The 14,723-nt window shown below is 41.9% G+C and overlaps 1 protein-coding gene across 4 annotated transcripts in view; it reads right to left on the bottom strand.

The window, feature by feature from the left end:
* Window positions 1–14,723, bottom strand: part of ARIH2 (ariadne RBR E3 ubiquitin protein ligase 2) — a 32,474-nt gene that overhangs the window by 17,350 nt on the left and 401 nt on the right. The window contains exons 1-2 of one of the 4 annotated variants that reach the window (XM_032699270.1): window positions 14,568–14,653; window positions 10,474–10,821 (exon numbers count right to left, since the gene is read on the bottom strand). In XM_032699270.1, coding sequence (XP_032555161.1) covers window positions 10,474–10,722 — 249 coding nt within the window. In that variant the 5' untranslated portion in view covers window positions 10,723–10,821; window positions 14,568–14,653. Of the gene's footprint in view, window positions 1–10,473; window positions 10,822–14,203; window positions 14,289–14,567; window positions 14,654–14,723 lie in introns of those variants that run through there. The other 3 variants (XM_032699272.1, XM_032699271.1, XM_032699273.1) reach the window with 3 other exon arrangements.

Below are 14,723 nucleotides of genomic sequence, written 5' to 3'. Positions count from 1 at the left end.
ATCATGATTCCATGAAGTTACTTGTTCCCTGAGGAGGAACCAAGTACATTCAAGAATGAAGAAGTAGAGAAAGAGAAATAAAAGTACCAGCACACACATTTCTGAAACCTAACAACCTATCCTACCACAATCAAATACTTTTGAGCCAAGGTATGTGTCAGGCAAAATGTGGAATTAGTGCTGCAGAAAGATGCCAGATTAACAGATCTAGAAGAATAACAAAGTATCTGTGACCATTCCTATTTTGATCCAAGTGGAAGCACTGACTGGATCAGCTGTAGAGCTAATTTTACTACTTTCATCATAAAAGCATGCAAGAATATAACATTTTCAATTCATAAAGTCTGGTTCATAACACGAGACCACTTTCATAAAAGCTCTGAAGAAGAAAAATTTTTGATACTACCTGATTGCAGCACATGTGATCTTGCAAAACAGAAGTCCCAGAGTCAGACAGTTGTAGCAACATACCCACCGTCTCCTTGGCATAGAAGTACTAGTTCTTACATGTTAAAAATAGATAACATTCAAACTGTAAGAAAGAGAGATGGGAGAGGAGCAGACAACTAACAACACTGGGGCTGTGCCCGCTGAGTGGAGTCTCACCACATCCTACATCCTGCTCACAAGGCTGGGAATTCACTGGGAATTCAGTGAACATCTTCAGGAGCCAACACCACTTGAAGAGATTCCAGAAAACAAGCATGAGAAGAAAAACAAGTGTTTAACAAAAGCCTGCTTCTGTTGATTAGAAGTGCACCCCGAGCCTCTTCAATGACTGTACATTCACAATGACTGAATGATTGTACCAAGTCAGCCAGTTCTTCCACAATAACACCCTAGAATAGTTCAAGTATTTCTTTGTAATCACGAGCCAAAACATGCTGAGTGCAGAAAAATACCACTACAACCAGAAGTTCGGTCCATATGTACATAATTCATTACCCTACAGTAAGAAGAAGGAATGTACCAAAGCTGATACTGTCCAATAAAGCATTTCCTGGACAGCCAGAAGTTTCATATACTGAAAGACCTCAAACTTAAAAAAACATCTCAGAAAGAGCTCCTAGTCACTCCCCTATCAGTCACCAGGTGCCACAAGAATCTCAGTTTATCCAGGAACAATAACGCTTGGCCTCAGACACAAAACAAATAAAAAAAAATTATGCCTCTGATAAATTGTCTACTTTGTTTAAACCTTCCTACTTCCATTTCAGAATGCTAAGAACCAAAACAGGCAGTGACACAGCCCACTTGGTGTCTTGCTGGCAGCAGATTGTGTCAGTAAAATACTTCTACAGACCCCAATGCAGAAGGGAATGCATATTCTAGATGTTGCACTTCTGTTTCAGTTTTGCCAGCAATTGATCAGTTGTGCCAATGCTTCTACAGAGCCTGACTTCTCCAGAACTCCTCTATCTGGAATTAGACTTATTAAAGTGTAGAAGCTGAAAACCATAGTCATGCTAGAAATTTTTTTCTTCTCCCCACTTTCATTTCCCCACCACCAGGTTAAAACTTTGATATTAAAGATCAGCTCAGTCCCAATGTGAATCTGGAAAATTTCCAAGTGAAGACCAGGCTTCTTTCTTCATGATATGGCAGCAAAGCTGAATGGAGCGAATCTCATCCAATCTGCAATTTCCAGCCTTGTTTTAAAACAGGAACTTGATCACCTCAGAAGCCTCTTCCAAACTTCCACCAGCTTAACTCTGACTAACCAGTGATAGAGGGCTGTTGATTGCCAGAAATGGGCACCAAACACTGATGTTGATCAGTGCACTGGAAAAGGGGCACAGTGCCTATGCACACAGCAAGGGTGCCAACAGGAAGCTGCTCTGCATAAGGGAAAGACTCTATAGGAGTTGTAAAAAAAGTCTGAAAATTTTACATAGTGCTGGACAAAATTAGATTCTGAAGTAGAATAAAGTAGTGATGCCATCACATTAAACACACATCTATCCACTTTCTAGAGTAGCGCATGGGTTTTTTGCACAGGCTTTTTTTTGACATTATTATTTCTATCTACGTTTATCTCCTGGGTTCTTTACTCTCCAAGATAAGCAAAACTCTCACACTTCTGAAGTGTGAAAAGAGTCTGGCACTCTTTAAGACAAGACAATATCAAAAGAATTTGTAAAGAATCTCTGCAGGTACTTTGCTGAGTTTAGAGGGCTCTAAAACAACTATGTCTCAACTTGGTTCTCCAGATAAGCCAAGTTGTTTGAAGAGTCGAAGCTTCCTCTCTCTACAGCAGGAAAATCTTTTCAACCATGCCACTCTGACAGTTGTTAATTCACACAGAAATGTTTCCTAAAAGCTAAAAAAACCCCGTCTTTTGTAGAGCTTACATTCTACAAAAATTGCTCATACATATTTATGTCACATGCATATCTCGGGAGTTTATTTCACTTTTCTCAAAGGGATGGCCTATTTTTTGGAGGTGTGTTTCAATCCTCACTTTTGCAGAGATATGGTATCAGGAATTTAAAACGATGATCATCACATGATTCTCAAAGAGATTCAATTCAGAACGAGTTGGAGATGATAGGATCTGGTTGGAGCTGACATCCCATGGCTTTGCACCAAGCTGACAATTCCTGTTAGATCAGGGTTGCACTGAAATGTCTGGCCAAGAGGAACACAAACCTGGCATAAAGAAATGTAGTTTCCATTTATTGTATTTTGCCTAATCAAAGGTTTTTACACAAAAAGCTTTAAGCAAATAGGATTAATCTTGAGAAGCATTTGTTTTAATCCACAAATAGTTTTTGTGAGTTCTACAAGGAAAGGATGAACTTCAAGAGTTATTAGTTTGTGCATTGCATCAAAGCCTCTAAAAACACACTGAAATTCTTTACAACAGTAAAAACACACAGAGCAAAAGCCTCTGAAACTGTTTCTGTTGGTGAGAAACTACGGCAAAATAGAGACTGAACCGAGCTGGCGGTAGAGTAACACCTTAGAGAGAAACCATAATTCCTATTGAGTAATTTCACTGGAGAAAAAAATCCTTGTAAGGAAAGTGACCCACAAATGGAAAAAATTCTACTTTACACTCATTTCTCTTGGGGGAAGTAGATCTGACCCCCTTCACATCCCATTGGAAAAACTACACGACTGCCCTGTTTTTACTGGAGGATTTCTCAGAAAATTGCAAAAATATAAGGAATTAATAAAAAATAAAAGGGCAACCAAAAGCTTTTTTTGGACCACATTTTCTCCTTTGCTTTGATCTACCTCTCTTTTAAGCAGAATTCCAAAATGCAACCCTAGCAGAAAGCTCAGGAGGTTGCAGGGGCTTGAGATGTGATTCACATCACCTGCCATAAATATCCCAAGCTTTCAAAGCCTTATAGCAAAGTCTTCCATATCTGTTACAGGTTTCTGAGCATAGGAAGGTCGTTCTCAAAACTGAACTTAAATTCATTTCATTTATCAGGAAAAATTGACAAAGTTAATACAAAATCACATCCCCACATTCTTTCTTGGGTTCAGTCAAAATAAAAAAAAAAGTGAGAAAAAGCCATCCACCTTTAGGTCACACATAGGATTGATTACAATTTGTCTGACATTTCAGGCCCTCTCCTGATTACAGACTGCAGGCTGCACCAGGGAAAGAAGTGTGATTTAGAGTCTGTAGCTGCACTCTCAATACCATGGAAAGGTCTTGACAAACAGCACTACACAAGCTCTGCTTCATCACAGGGTTTTAATCTGTTCCCTGTCACTCACCTGCTGGCATGCAGAGAGACCTGGTATAAGTCTGCAAGATTAGATGCATATTTAGGAGGCAGAGTGCAGTTTGGGAATGACAAATACTGCTGGTGTTACACCATGGTTGTGAAGCTGTCAGTGCATGACCTAGTTGGCCACATACTGAAGAAAGGGGATCTGGGGTTAAATTCTAGCTCCTTCTCCACACTTACACATTGTTTTAATCCATCTGCTCTCCTACACAGGACAGCAACAATTTCAGCTGCAGCTGCCAACAAACAGGATCAGTAGGACTCAGCTAGGAAATCTCAACATACGTATTTCTCAAGCTGTTAGGCTATTCTTCCTGGGAAAATTCAGAAACAAATATTAAAAGAAAAGAAACACTTAGGCAAACTGGTATGCCAGAAGGCATTATTACAAAACAGCTACGAGATTCCTTCTTCGAGAGATTTAGAGCGAAAGAAATGCAGCAAGAAAGCTGTAAGACAGCACACAGACATAGGATTGACACGAGACTCCCCAGCAGTCCTCACTGCAGTTATTTTTTCTAGTTTGACACAGTGTGAGAGCATCAGTGCCCAGCTCACACTGCCCTGTGCTCCCTGAATGCTGCCAAACCCCACTGCACAGCCCCTGTCGAGGTGCTTTCCCAAAAAAACACAGGACAAGTGGACAATTCCTTCTGGCTGACAAAAGATGATGTGGAGCATGCACAGGGAGGAAGTGAAGGTCAGGTAATAACCCCAATCCACATAGTCATGACCAGTGGCTCAGAACACTGGGCAGCCAACCCAAACTGGGCAGCACTGGTGTGTGCTCACAGCCACAGTGGAGCAGGGCTTTGGTAACTCTGCAGTGAGTAATCCATGTTCAGTTCTAAATAACACAGTCCTTTACTTGACAACCCCAACTTCTAAGGGCATTTTCCTGTTGTTATAAAAAGACGAAGAGGAGGAACATCTGCTTTGTAAAACACTCTTTCACAGTGCTCAACACAGCTCGTTTCTGCTGCACCATCCTTAATGGGCACAGCACAAATTTGGCAATGTGTTCAGCTGCTTCATGTTGCTCCTGTGATCATGTTGTCCAGCTGCAAGCCTGCAACATGAAACAGTTACTGAAAGATTGTTTTGGCATTTTTAATGACTTGTGTCTTGCCTCTACCTCCCACCAAGATCATACTCATCAACAGCTGCGAGCAGAGTTTTTTTCTCTCACTGCAGAGTCATACTGGCTGTAAGATACACTTAAGGTGTGAATCACAAAGAAATGTGTGGGCTATAATCACCCTCCACATTTATAGCTCATTTTGCCAATCAAGTTGAGAATTTCAGCAGTCCTGGGCAGTAACAAAACTGATTTCTCTCTTCAAATGACTCCGTGAAGTTGTCAAAGGTTGCAAGGTCTGGACTCTCCAGCCAGCTCTTTTATCCTGTTCACAAGTTTACAGAAGTTACTTTTAAAAAATAAAAACAGCTTCATGAGCCAAAAAAACTTCACGCTGTAGAGAGATACAGACACATTCATGTCCTCCTGATTCTACTGAAATATTGGCCCTGTGGATCTGATGGGCAACAACACAGCTTTCTCATAGCAGAACTTCCAGGATCTTTTTGTTTGGAAACAAAAACAGGTAAAGGACAAAGGTATGTCTCAAACATGAATGTTCCTAAGGGTAACAGCTTCAGGGTGGAAGTCCCACCTAATGTTGGCTTGGTATTAAAACACAGAACACAGTATAGATATAAACCTGCAAGTCCTGACTAATCTAGGGTTTAAGGGTACTTCAAAATAGTGTATTATCATTGCCAAACAGCCCCACAGGGGTTCTGTGGAGAAGTCAAAATCGCCTATCAGGTTCTACCATTTATAATGCACGATATTGAAATATTTACTGCTTACTAATACTTACCAATGTTGGTTCTTACAGACTTCAACTTTGAACACAAATTTCTGAAACCCTGTTCTTATGTACATGCATTTTAATACTTAAAGGGGCTTGAACCCCTCTCCTGTACCTGAGGTACTTTGGCACAGCCAGGCTTTCATACTGTCATTTTATGTCACGTAAAGTTTCATGAAGTCATTATGGCATCCAAAAGGATGACTATGCACCACTGCAGGTTTGTTCAGATAAGCAGCACCCAACAGCACACTCTGGGTCAGGGTTTGCACAGTGATACAGCGAGGCACACACGCACATCTGTGTCCTCACACCTGGCTCTTTACAGGCGGTTTGTGACCACACGGAACGTGCGTTCGGCGAGCGCTGGCTCCTTCGGGAAGAGCCGCTCACACGGGCTGCCAGTCCCCACACACATGACTCTGGATCTGCTGAAGATGGTATTTGAAAAGGAGCACTGCCAGCATTCACCAGGCAGCTCTACAAACTAACTGTCCTGTGTCAGCGCAATTTGAGTGTGTGGAGCAGTCTCTGAGGGCTGTGTTTTTACGAGCAAATACGAACTTGGTTGCACTAAGAGACATAATGTCAGTACAGTGAGCAAGAGTATATGAAAGCTGGTTTATCTCTGTAAGAACAGTAGTGATAACATGGATTAATAGATTCAGAATTATGCCATGATATCAAATATTTTTTGCATCTACGAAGATTTATTATTCAAGGGACAGGGCTAAAAAAATCTCACATCATAAGCTGTTATTTCAAGAAGCAAGGGAAGTAAGCTTTTTGCTGTCTGGTAAATATTAGCAGATTACTCACATCAGTGAAGTGAAAATTAGAAGTTCTTCAGTCTTACAATTCCTTTGGTTCTAGTGGAAAGGCATCATCAGTATCAATTGTCTGTAAAACAATACAACTATCTTTCCTTGCTATGATGTGCAGAAATATCATAGTTTCCTCATGACTGACAATCAGCTTAACCTAAAATTAAGGTTACATTTTTTTCATAAATTCTAATTGCAATTTTTTTATCTGGTGGTTTATACCACGAGTTAAAAAAAAAAAAATGTAAACACTAGAAAGATCCACCTCATCACTGAAACAGACAAACTACCGCCACTTATTTGAAGCATCACAGACACTGCAGACTGGTATGGGGACCCTCAGCAGAGCCAGGAAGTGTCATTCACAAACAAAAACAATGTGACCTCATCACACACTTAATTGCTTGTCAGTGACAGGGTCAACTTTGTTTGTACCACTGCTGAGTATCGCACTGTTTGCATCTACTGATATGCCACTCCAGGACCCACAATCACTCAATGACAAGAGTTATCTTAAAAATAAACTTATTACTATATAATTTTAATTCATTACTTTTGAAAGATACTGTATCTTCCATTTATTTTTTAAAACAGACTGTTGTAAATCCCTTTGCTGGTCTGTAGGCAATACAGGCCACTGTGCTTTCAAGAGCATTGTCCTTCACGAGTGTTGACTGTGGTCAAGTGACCTTTTGAGGAATTAAAAATTATCTACTTCAATTCACAGGTCTTTTGGCCAGAGAACCACAGTTTTGGGTACTAGTTTGAGATTTTCATCTGGTACATTTCAACACAGATAGCCTGTCCTAATTTTAGTCAGGGTATTAACTGAACCCTCCACAGACCTTTAGATTAACTGCACTAACCAAGGAGCAAAGATTTCCGCTTATTTTCCTTTAAAACCGATAAACTTGGAGTACTTATTAAGACCAAAACAAGGAGAAACTTTCAGAGTAACACTTATAAAGTCCCTCTAGCTTCTATATGGTGCTGAGATAACCACTACTGTAGTTGTAGGCCTGCCATGCAGCTGGTTTAGTCTACTGCTACCTTGCTTGCACTAATTTTCCTATTCAGAATTCCCCACCTGATAAAAAGCAAGTCAGAAGAATTCAAGGTAAGTTTCCTATGACAGTAAAAGATACAAGGACATCCATCCACCTACATGCAGGGTCTCATGCTTTTATCAGACTTCAGATTTTCACTGAATTTTGTCTCTTGTTGGGGCAGATAAAGCACAAGCATTTTGTTGAAGAGAGTTTCTCTTTCGATGTTCCATGCAAACTTTTAAACATTCACAGGGTGTTCACACCTGACCTGAAGTTAACCAGCCAATGCAAGGTTCATTCAGATCTCTGCCTTCAGCAGGAGTGAGAACAAGGTCAGCTGTGACTCACAGGGAATGAAAGCAGGTAGCCAATGTTTCCAAGAAGGATCACCCTTTACCTCAATGTTTTTAAAATAATAGGAATTCAACAATCAGTCTGAAATAGCTGAACAAAACAGTTTGAAAACCAAACATTGAGGGTTAATGAGCAGAGCAAATAAAATACTATTTATTTAGACTGTTATTAGCCAAGAACAGCACAGATTGCAAGTATGAAGACTTAAAGCTCTGAAATTCTATTTCTGGTCTTTAAAGCGTGTAGACAATATATCAGAGCAAAACCACACTCGATACAATCCCCCTCCCTCCAATTTAGCCTTGAGAAAGTGAATCACCTAATGGTAACACAGTGGCAGAACATTCAAACATGGCTTTGAGCCACTTATTGCATTTCTTTTTTCTTTGCTTTAGGTAATTGTATCAATCTGCCAATTTCTTGCAATAGCAAATCTCTCAGATATCATGTCCTCCACATTCAGTGCCTATTAAAAAAGTAAAGGAGATGAAATCAACAAAATTAATTAGAGGCTCCAAAAAAAAAAAAAAAATCATCACTATACAAGAAAACCCAAGACATCGTGAAAGATTGTCTAAAAAGAAAATGTAATTCTTAGAGCTCAAGAAAATTAAGAGAAAAAGGAAGCTAATAAAGTTCTTGGACAAGTCTGCCCCTTTTTACTTGTATCCATTAAGTTCATGGAAAATAATGATAACAAATAGTTCAACATGCTCTATTCTATTTCCTTCTTCTCAGTACTTGCTAATTCAACACTAATTGTTTTTACTCAGAAAACTAACAAAATTACAAGTTTCCTTGGGGGTAGAGGGGAAGGAAGAGACAGGGTTGCTGAAGTATTGTAAGAAAGTATGCCAGGAAACAAAAGGTACGTGCTGCAGATACACAACAGATTTCCAAGAAAAGTGCAATTATTGCACTACTGTTGCTAGAGAACAGAGAGTTAATGTGGCACGTCAAGAGCTAAAGCCTTAGCGTGTGGTTTACAAGATTACAGCTTTTCAAGTTTCTACCCAAAATTTAAATTCATCTTCTCATGCACAAAGCAAAATGTGTAGCACTTCATTTTAAAAGTAAATATGCAGGCATATTCTTGATATAAAAGGCATCTAAAATATTCTCTCCCGAGGTCGTATTTGGGGTGAGATTTGAGCTAGCAGGTTGGAATTATCTGGGCAGCTATATTTGCTCAATGAGATCTTCAGAACTCTTGGAAAGTTTATTTTAACTTTGGAGGCCTGATTTTTAAGACTAAAAGTATTGCTTTTGGTAATTTAATTCAAGAGAACAATATGGCAGGGGTCACCTCTTTGAAGGGTGCTCCATGTGAAGGCAAATAGTCAGGAGCAGAAAAGCTGTTCTAAATCTTTACTTAATCTCTAAGAACCAAGAGCAACTGGCAGCTGGATCAGAAGTGCTGACCAACTATTGTCATTTGTACTCTCCTGTTGCCTCCCTTTTCTGACAATCTATAGGGAACTGCAGGCATTCAGAGCTCAAACTGCACGTTTTGAAGTAATTACAGACACAAGTTTAACAGCAAGAAAAAGTAAAACTTCATTTTCTGAGGTGCTACATTCTGTGAACAAGCACAACAGATCACAAAATGGACAAATTATGGGTGCCCTGTAGAGCCTATTGTTTATGGGTTCATAGTCCTCAGGTTTTATGGTTATATTTTTTCTCCAGGACACTGATATGAAAATAAAGATCATGAGATTCCTCTCATTTTTATATTATGTTTGATTCAGATAAAATTAACTGGAATCAAAACCTATCCAACACGGATTCTTTTGGGTTTTTTACACGCTGCAGTCACCTGTCCTGCTTTCAGGAGTTGGTCCAGAATAAGCACCAGGAGACTTGTTAGAAAGTAGATGCAGCAGCAATTCCAACCCAATGTCAACATCTAGAAGTTTTAAAACTCTGTTTTCCTCTGACCTGCTCTGGGACTGAAGTACACGGGGCAGAGAGGGAACCTCCTCTTATGGCTGTTGTGCAGTACAGTAACCAGTTACAAAAAGAGAAAGAAAATTTCACAAAAGTCTTATAACACCATGGAGCTGACTCAGAGGGTCGCTATTCTGTGATGAATTAGTCACTACAAGAGGTGACAAGTTCATTGTACTTGAATTGCTGCCATTGCAACCTGGCATGACAGCTGATCTGTCTTTGAAAGTCTACAATTATTCCCTCAGAAACAACCAAGAAAGGTGTTTTTGCTAGAATGACAAAGTTTTAGCATGTCTTCCTATTTGTCAGTTATCTCCTCAAACACAGGTGCACCATCTATGATTTGGTTTGTTTCTTTTCCTATATATCCTCTTTGCATTGTATTAATGCAGAGTTATAACTCAGGAATTTTGGTCATGAAGCTCAGCTCTGTAAAAAAAAAAAAAAAGAATCAATATTCATTAAGGAAGGTTTTTCAGGCCCCAAAACCAGTATGCAACAAATGGAAACCTTTGAGTCAGTTTTGAATAAGGGACCTTCCACAATGCTCCTCCAACCCCCCGTAACAGTAATATTGCCACAGCTTTTATAACAAACTGTATTCTCAGCACTTGCCTGTTCAATCGCAGACTTGTTTTACACCTGTGTTAATGCAGAAACCTTTCCTCACCTTTAACGTGGCAGCCAAGCTGGCCATGTGTTCATTCAGAGTGCTCTCCGACTCCTTGTAAGTCAAGCAGGTGAACTGATATTCCTCTGGATCAAAGGCATCTGCTCCCTGCTGCTCCACGTCGTTAGCTACCCCATCATAATAATCCTCAATATCCCCAGGATCCTCATCCTCTTCCTCCTCCTCGCAATTAGGGTCATAATCCTCTTCATTGCTGTCAGAGCCCTGGCTGTTCATGTCCACGGACATCTTAATGCCCTGCCAAACTGCAGACCAGGAAAGCGACCGCAGCTTCTTTTTTTTCCTCCAAACTTTATCGTTCTTTTGATTTCATCTGAGCTCTGTTTCCTAAGGGAGGAAAAACAATTTTTTTCTGTGCCTAAGAAATTGTAAGAGAGGCCACGTCAACATCATACATGTGATCAAACAGCCAGGAATGGGCTGAGCCAGTGGCCCAGGTAAAGAAGATTCTGCTGTGCACGTCCCTGGTTTGGATCCATTGCAACTCTTTGCACCTTCAAAGCCAAGGCTGGTCTTACAGGCAAGGTCCAAATCCTCGGAGATCGGGTTATTAAATTGAATCCTAGTCCCCAGTGCTGGCCCCGAGACTTCTGACACTTGCAAACTGACTGCATAACCTTCACTACAGATCTTTTCAGAGACACAACTGAATTTATGACAAAGTTTTTTATCAACAGCCTGAACTGCTGCAGAACAGCATCCTATCCATTTCATTAACAGGAGAAACACCAACCCCTCAGCTATGACCACAGTAGCTAGAAAGGCAACCTGTGATGCCCTATGCAAGTCCATATTGCTTCAGAACCACAGCCATTAGGTGGGACTTTAGAAAATAAGAGAAGTAAAGAGATGTCTCACATACACACAGTGTATGCGTTTAACAGTCTTCAATACCACCTCAAAAGAAATGGTGGGATTATTTCACCCCTTTCAGTAGGTTCTACTGGATGCCATGTGACTTGGGCCTTACATCTGAAGGGGAAAATAAAATCAATTCTCTCATTTTATTACCCTCTCAATACACACTTATTACCTTCTGAACATAGAAATTTATGCTTAAGTGTTGACAGCTGCTATTCAAGAGGAATCAGAACAGCTAACTTTTTTTAATAGATTCTCCCTTGTATTGGAAAATTTACATATCTGATACTTATCTGAACCACAAATCTGCTTGTGTAACTAAACCATGTGAATTTGAGTTTGAAAAGGTTCAGCAGTAAAGCATGGATCAACCTTGAATTTTGGTCACCTCATATTTAGCCATAAATTTCCATTTAACCAAATTATTTAGTTTAGAGAGACTGTATTAAATACAGAATACTTAAAACAATGCTGCAAACAAATCTCACATATAAAAATATACATAAAATCAAAGCTCTGTTTTCCACAGGCATCATATATTTGGTTCCTTATACATGTTCCCATTTTGCATTACTATGTTCTTAGCTCTGCTACTCAGATATATTCCCACAGTACTGCAATTTGTAGCTGCTGGGGAAACCATAATAAAGCTTTGAGAATCCTGACTTTAGAGCACAGGAAATCTCAACCATAAATTTTCATTATTTTTCCTCAACTAATTTGTTTTCTGTTTCCAGTAACCTGACCAGGCAGCAGAGAATAACCAGGAAGAGAAGTGATGTAAAATTAATTTGAGGGGCTGCAGTGATTTCAGCAGATATAAACCTCCAGTGAGAGAGGATGAAGGCTAGCAGCTAATTATATTATCCCCTGAATTCTGGTCTTCCTTCCTTTCATTTGCCTCTTGATTCCTTAGCTATCCACAACACACATAGCACACAAATAATTTATAGCACTGCTTTCCATAGCATTTCAGAGGAACAGACACACAGTCTCTCCATATTGGAAGGAGATAGATGTGAAATCTGATTTGGCAGACACAAGGCAAACCTATATTGTCCCTCCCTCTACCCCACTCAGAGTTAATGCATCAGTTCAGGGCTTAATCTGTATTGACACTGATCTCTTGCATAAAAGAAGTGATGGATCTTCACTTGCTAAAAGGAATAACTTATTTGAGACTCTAAACCCACGGTGAACATGCCATCGACAGCCCAGTGTGCAACACCTTTGTTCAGCCAACCCCAGAGTATCACAAAGCCTGACCAAATTTCACAGGTCAGGGAACTTCCCAAACTCACTCAGATCATCTCGTACTCTGGAGAAAAAAAAAAACAACCACCAAAACACTGGGTCCATTTGCTATCCCAACACATGGCGAGTCACATCCGAGCAGTGAGATGTTTGTAGATATCCAGGCGGAATAAAAGGCCTGCCCAGTACCTCCCAGTTCCACACCAGTCACTGGGGAGAGCTCTGAGGAGTGCAGAGACATCCCTCTGTGCCACCAGCACAGCTCTGTGAACAAACAGAGGAACGCTTTGCACAGGCAAATGGGGAAATGGATCTATCAAGCAGAAAACAGCCTGCAGACTGGGTGACTTCTGTGCCTCCTGCCCCAGCACTCGAGGGAAGAGCTCACTTCCAGCTTAACTGAAAATCACATGGACACACGTGAAGGGAGAGGGAAGGCTCTGAGGACAAAGCAAAGGAGGATACTAGGAAAACCAGGAATAGAACTCACCTCACCTACGCTCAGTCCAGTGCTCACATAGCAAACTCTGAATACAAAGTAAACAGGACACAGCTAATACTTGATAGCACGAACTTTTAAGACAATAAAGACGTTAAGCTCAAGTAAAAGGATCAAAAAACCAAAGAGTATTTAGATTAAATAATCACTATAATCCCCAAAACCAGATAATAAAATTTTAAACCATATTTAGATCGCTTTCCTACCCAGGGGAGGATGAGGCTCTTCATTACCAGCTTTGCCTGAGATACTTGTGTATCTTCACTAACACTGATACAATTTAGTCCCCTCTTGCAGAAGCTCTGGAACACACCCACCCCTACTCTCTGCTCTCCATCACCTCCAACAGAGATGCCCTCTCACTGATTCCGGCTTTGCAACACAATTCTTAACAAGGTCTTTTGCAACAATAAGCCTTCAAATATGCCACCACCAGTGGCATTATGTCATCCCACCTCATACCTTGTCCCACTACATCTCTCTGATTTCTTTCCGTCTGTGCCTATCTCTGTGGGATTCCTCTAGAAAGTCTTTTGGAGGATGCTCATCCTCTTTTTCTGTTGACATTTCACAGCCATTTAAGATGGCTTTTTCTTCTTTCACCTCTTTATCTGAAACAAAGAAAGCGCAACTCAGTTCTGCCTCCTGAACTACTTATCCCTGTAACCTTTAAACGGGCTGACACCCTCCCTTTTCCCTGAAACCATCCACAAGCCCCAGCTCCATGCTGGCCAACAATGCTAATTGCATCTTCATCTTTGTCACCCAAACCCATAATCTGTGGATCATCATCACCTGCCTCCTTGCACACTCAGCGCACACCTCGCTGTTCCTTCTCCACTGAGTTTTTAGACAGGATTTTTTTCATCCCAAGATGGAGAACCCAGAAGATCCCCCATCCTTTTCTAACAGATGACTCTGCAGGGACCTCCTTGCAGCCATGTCACGCTCCCTCGTGAACATCCACACTCTCCTCCTGCTTTTCCAGTCTCGGTTCACACTATCACGACTGCCTTGTCCTTCCCAACTCATCTAACCCATTTCATACCTGCCCTTTCTAACCTACTACCGCTTTTAACCAGTTTTTTCACGCACCTCTGTATCCCACGGCACTCCGGGCTCGGGCAGAGCGGTGCCCAGCCCATAGAAATTACCTCGGCTCCATTCTTTAGGAATGCGGGCGAGCCCAGACCCCGCGCTTGTCCCGCACCGCCAGAGCGCTGCAGACTCGTGGGAGAGCAGCGCAGGAAAACCTGGCGGGAGCAGCCGAGGGGGGACAGCCCCGCACAGCCCCCGCACAGTTCCGGGGAGCCCGAGAGCGCCGGGGCTGCGGCTCCTCCCGGGCGGAGCGCGGAGCTCAGCGCCGGGCACGGAGCGGCGGCCGCGTGTCCCACCCGTCGGGCTCGGGCTCGGCCCCGGCCCCGGCGGGACCCCCGGCCCGGCACGGCCCCGCACTTACCGGGCGGGCGGCGGAGCGGCCCCAGAGCTCCTCCTGCGCGCCGGAACCGCCGGCCCGGTGCGTCACCTCCGCCAGGCGGGGCGGGGCCGGGACGGGCCACTGCGCGGGGCCGGGGGGGAGCGGCCGAACCACTGCGGGCGGGCGGGGGGAACCGGC

Source organism: Chiroxiphia lanceolata, chromosome 11 (assembly GCF_009829145.1).
Source record: "Chiroxiphia lanceolata isolate bChiLan1 chromosome 11, bChiLan1.pri, whole genome shotgun sequence".
NCBI lineage: Eukaryota > Metazoa > Chordata > Aves > Passeriformes > Pipridae > Chiroxiphia > Chiroxiphia lanceolata.
Note: the sequence above shows the minus strand (reverse complement) of the source record. Positions and strands in the feature narration are given on the sequence as shown.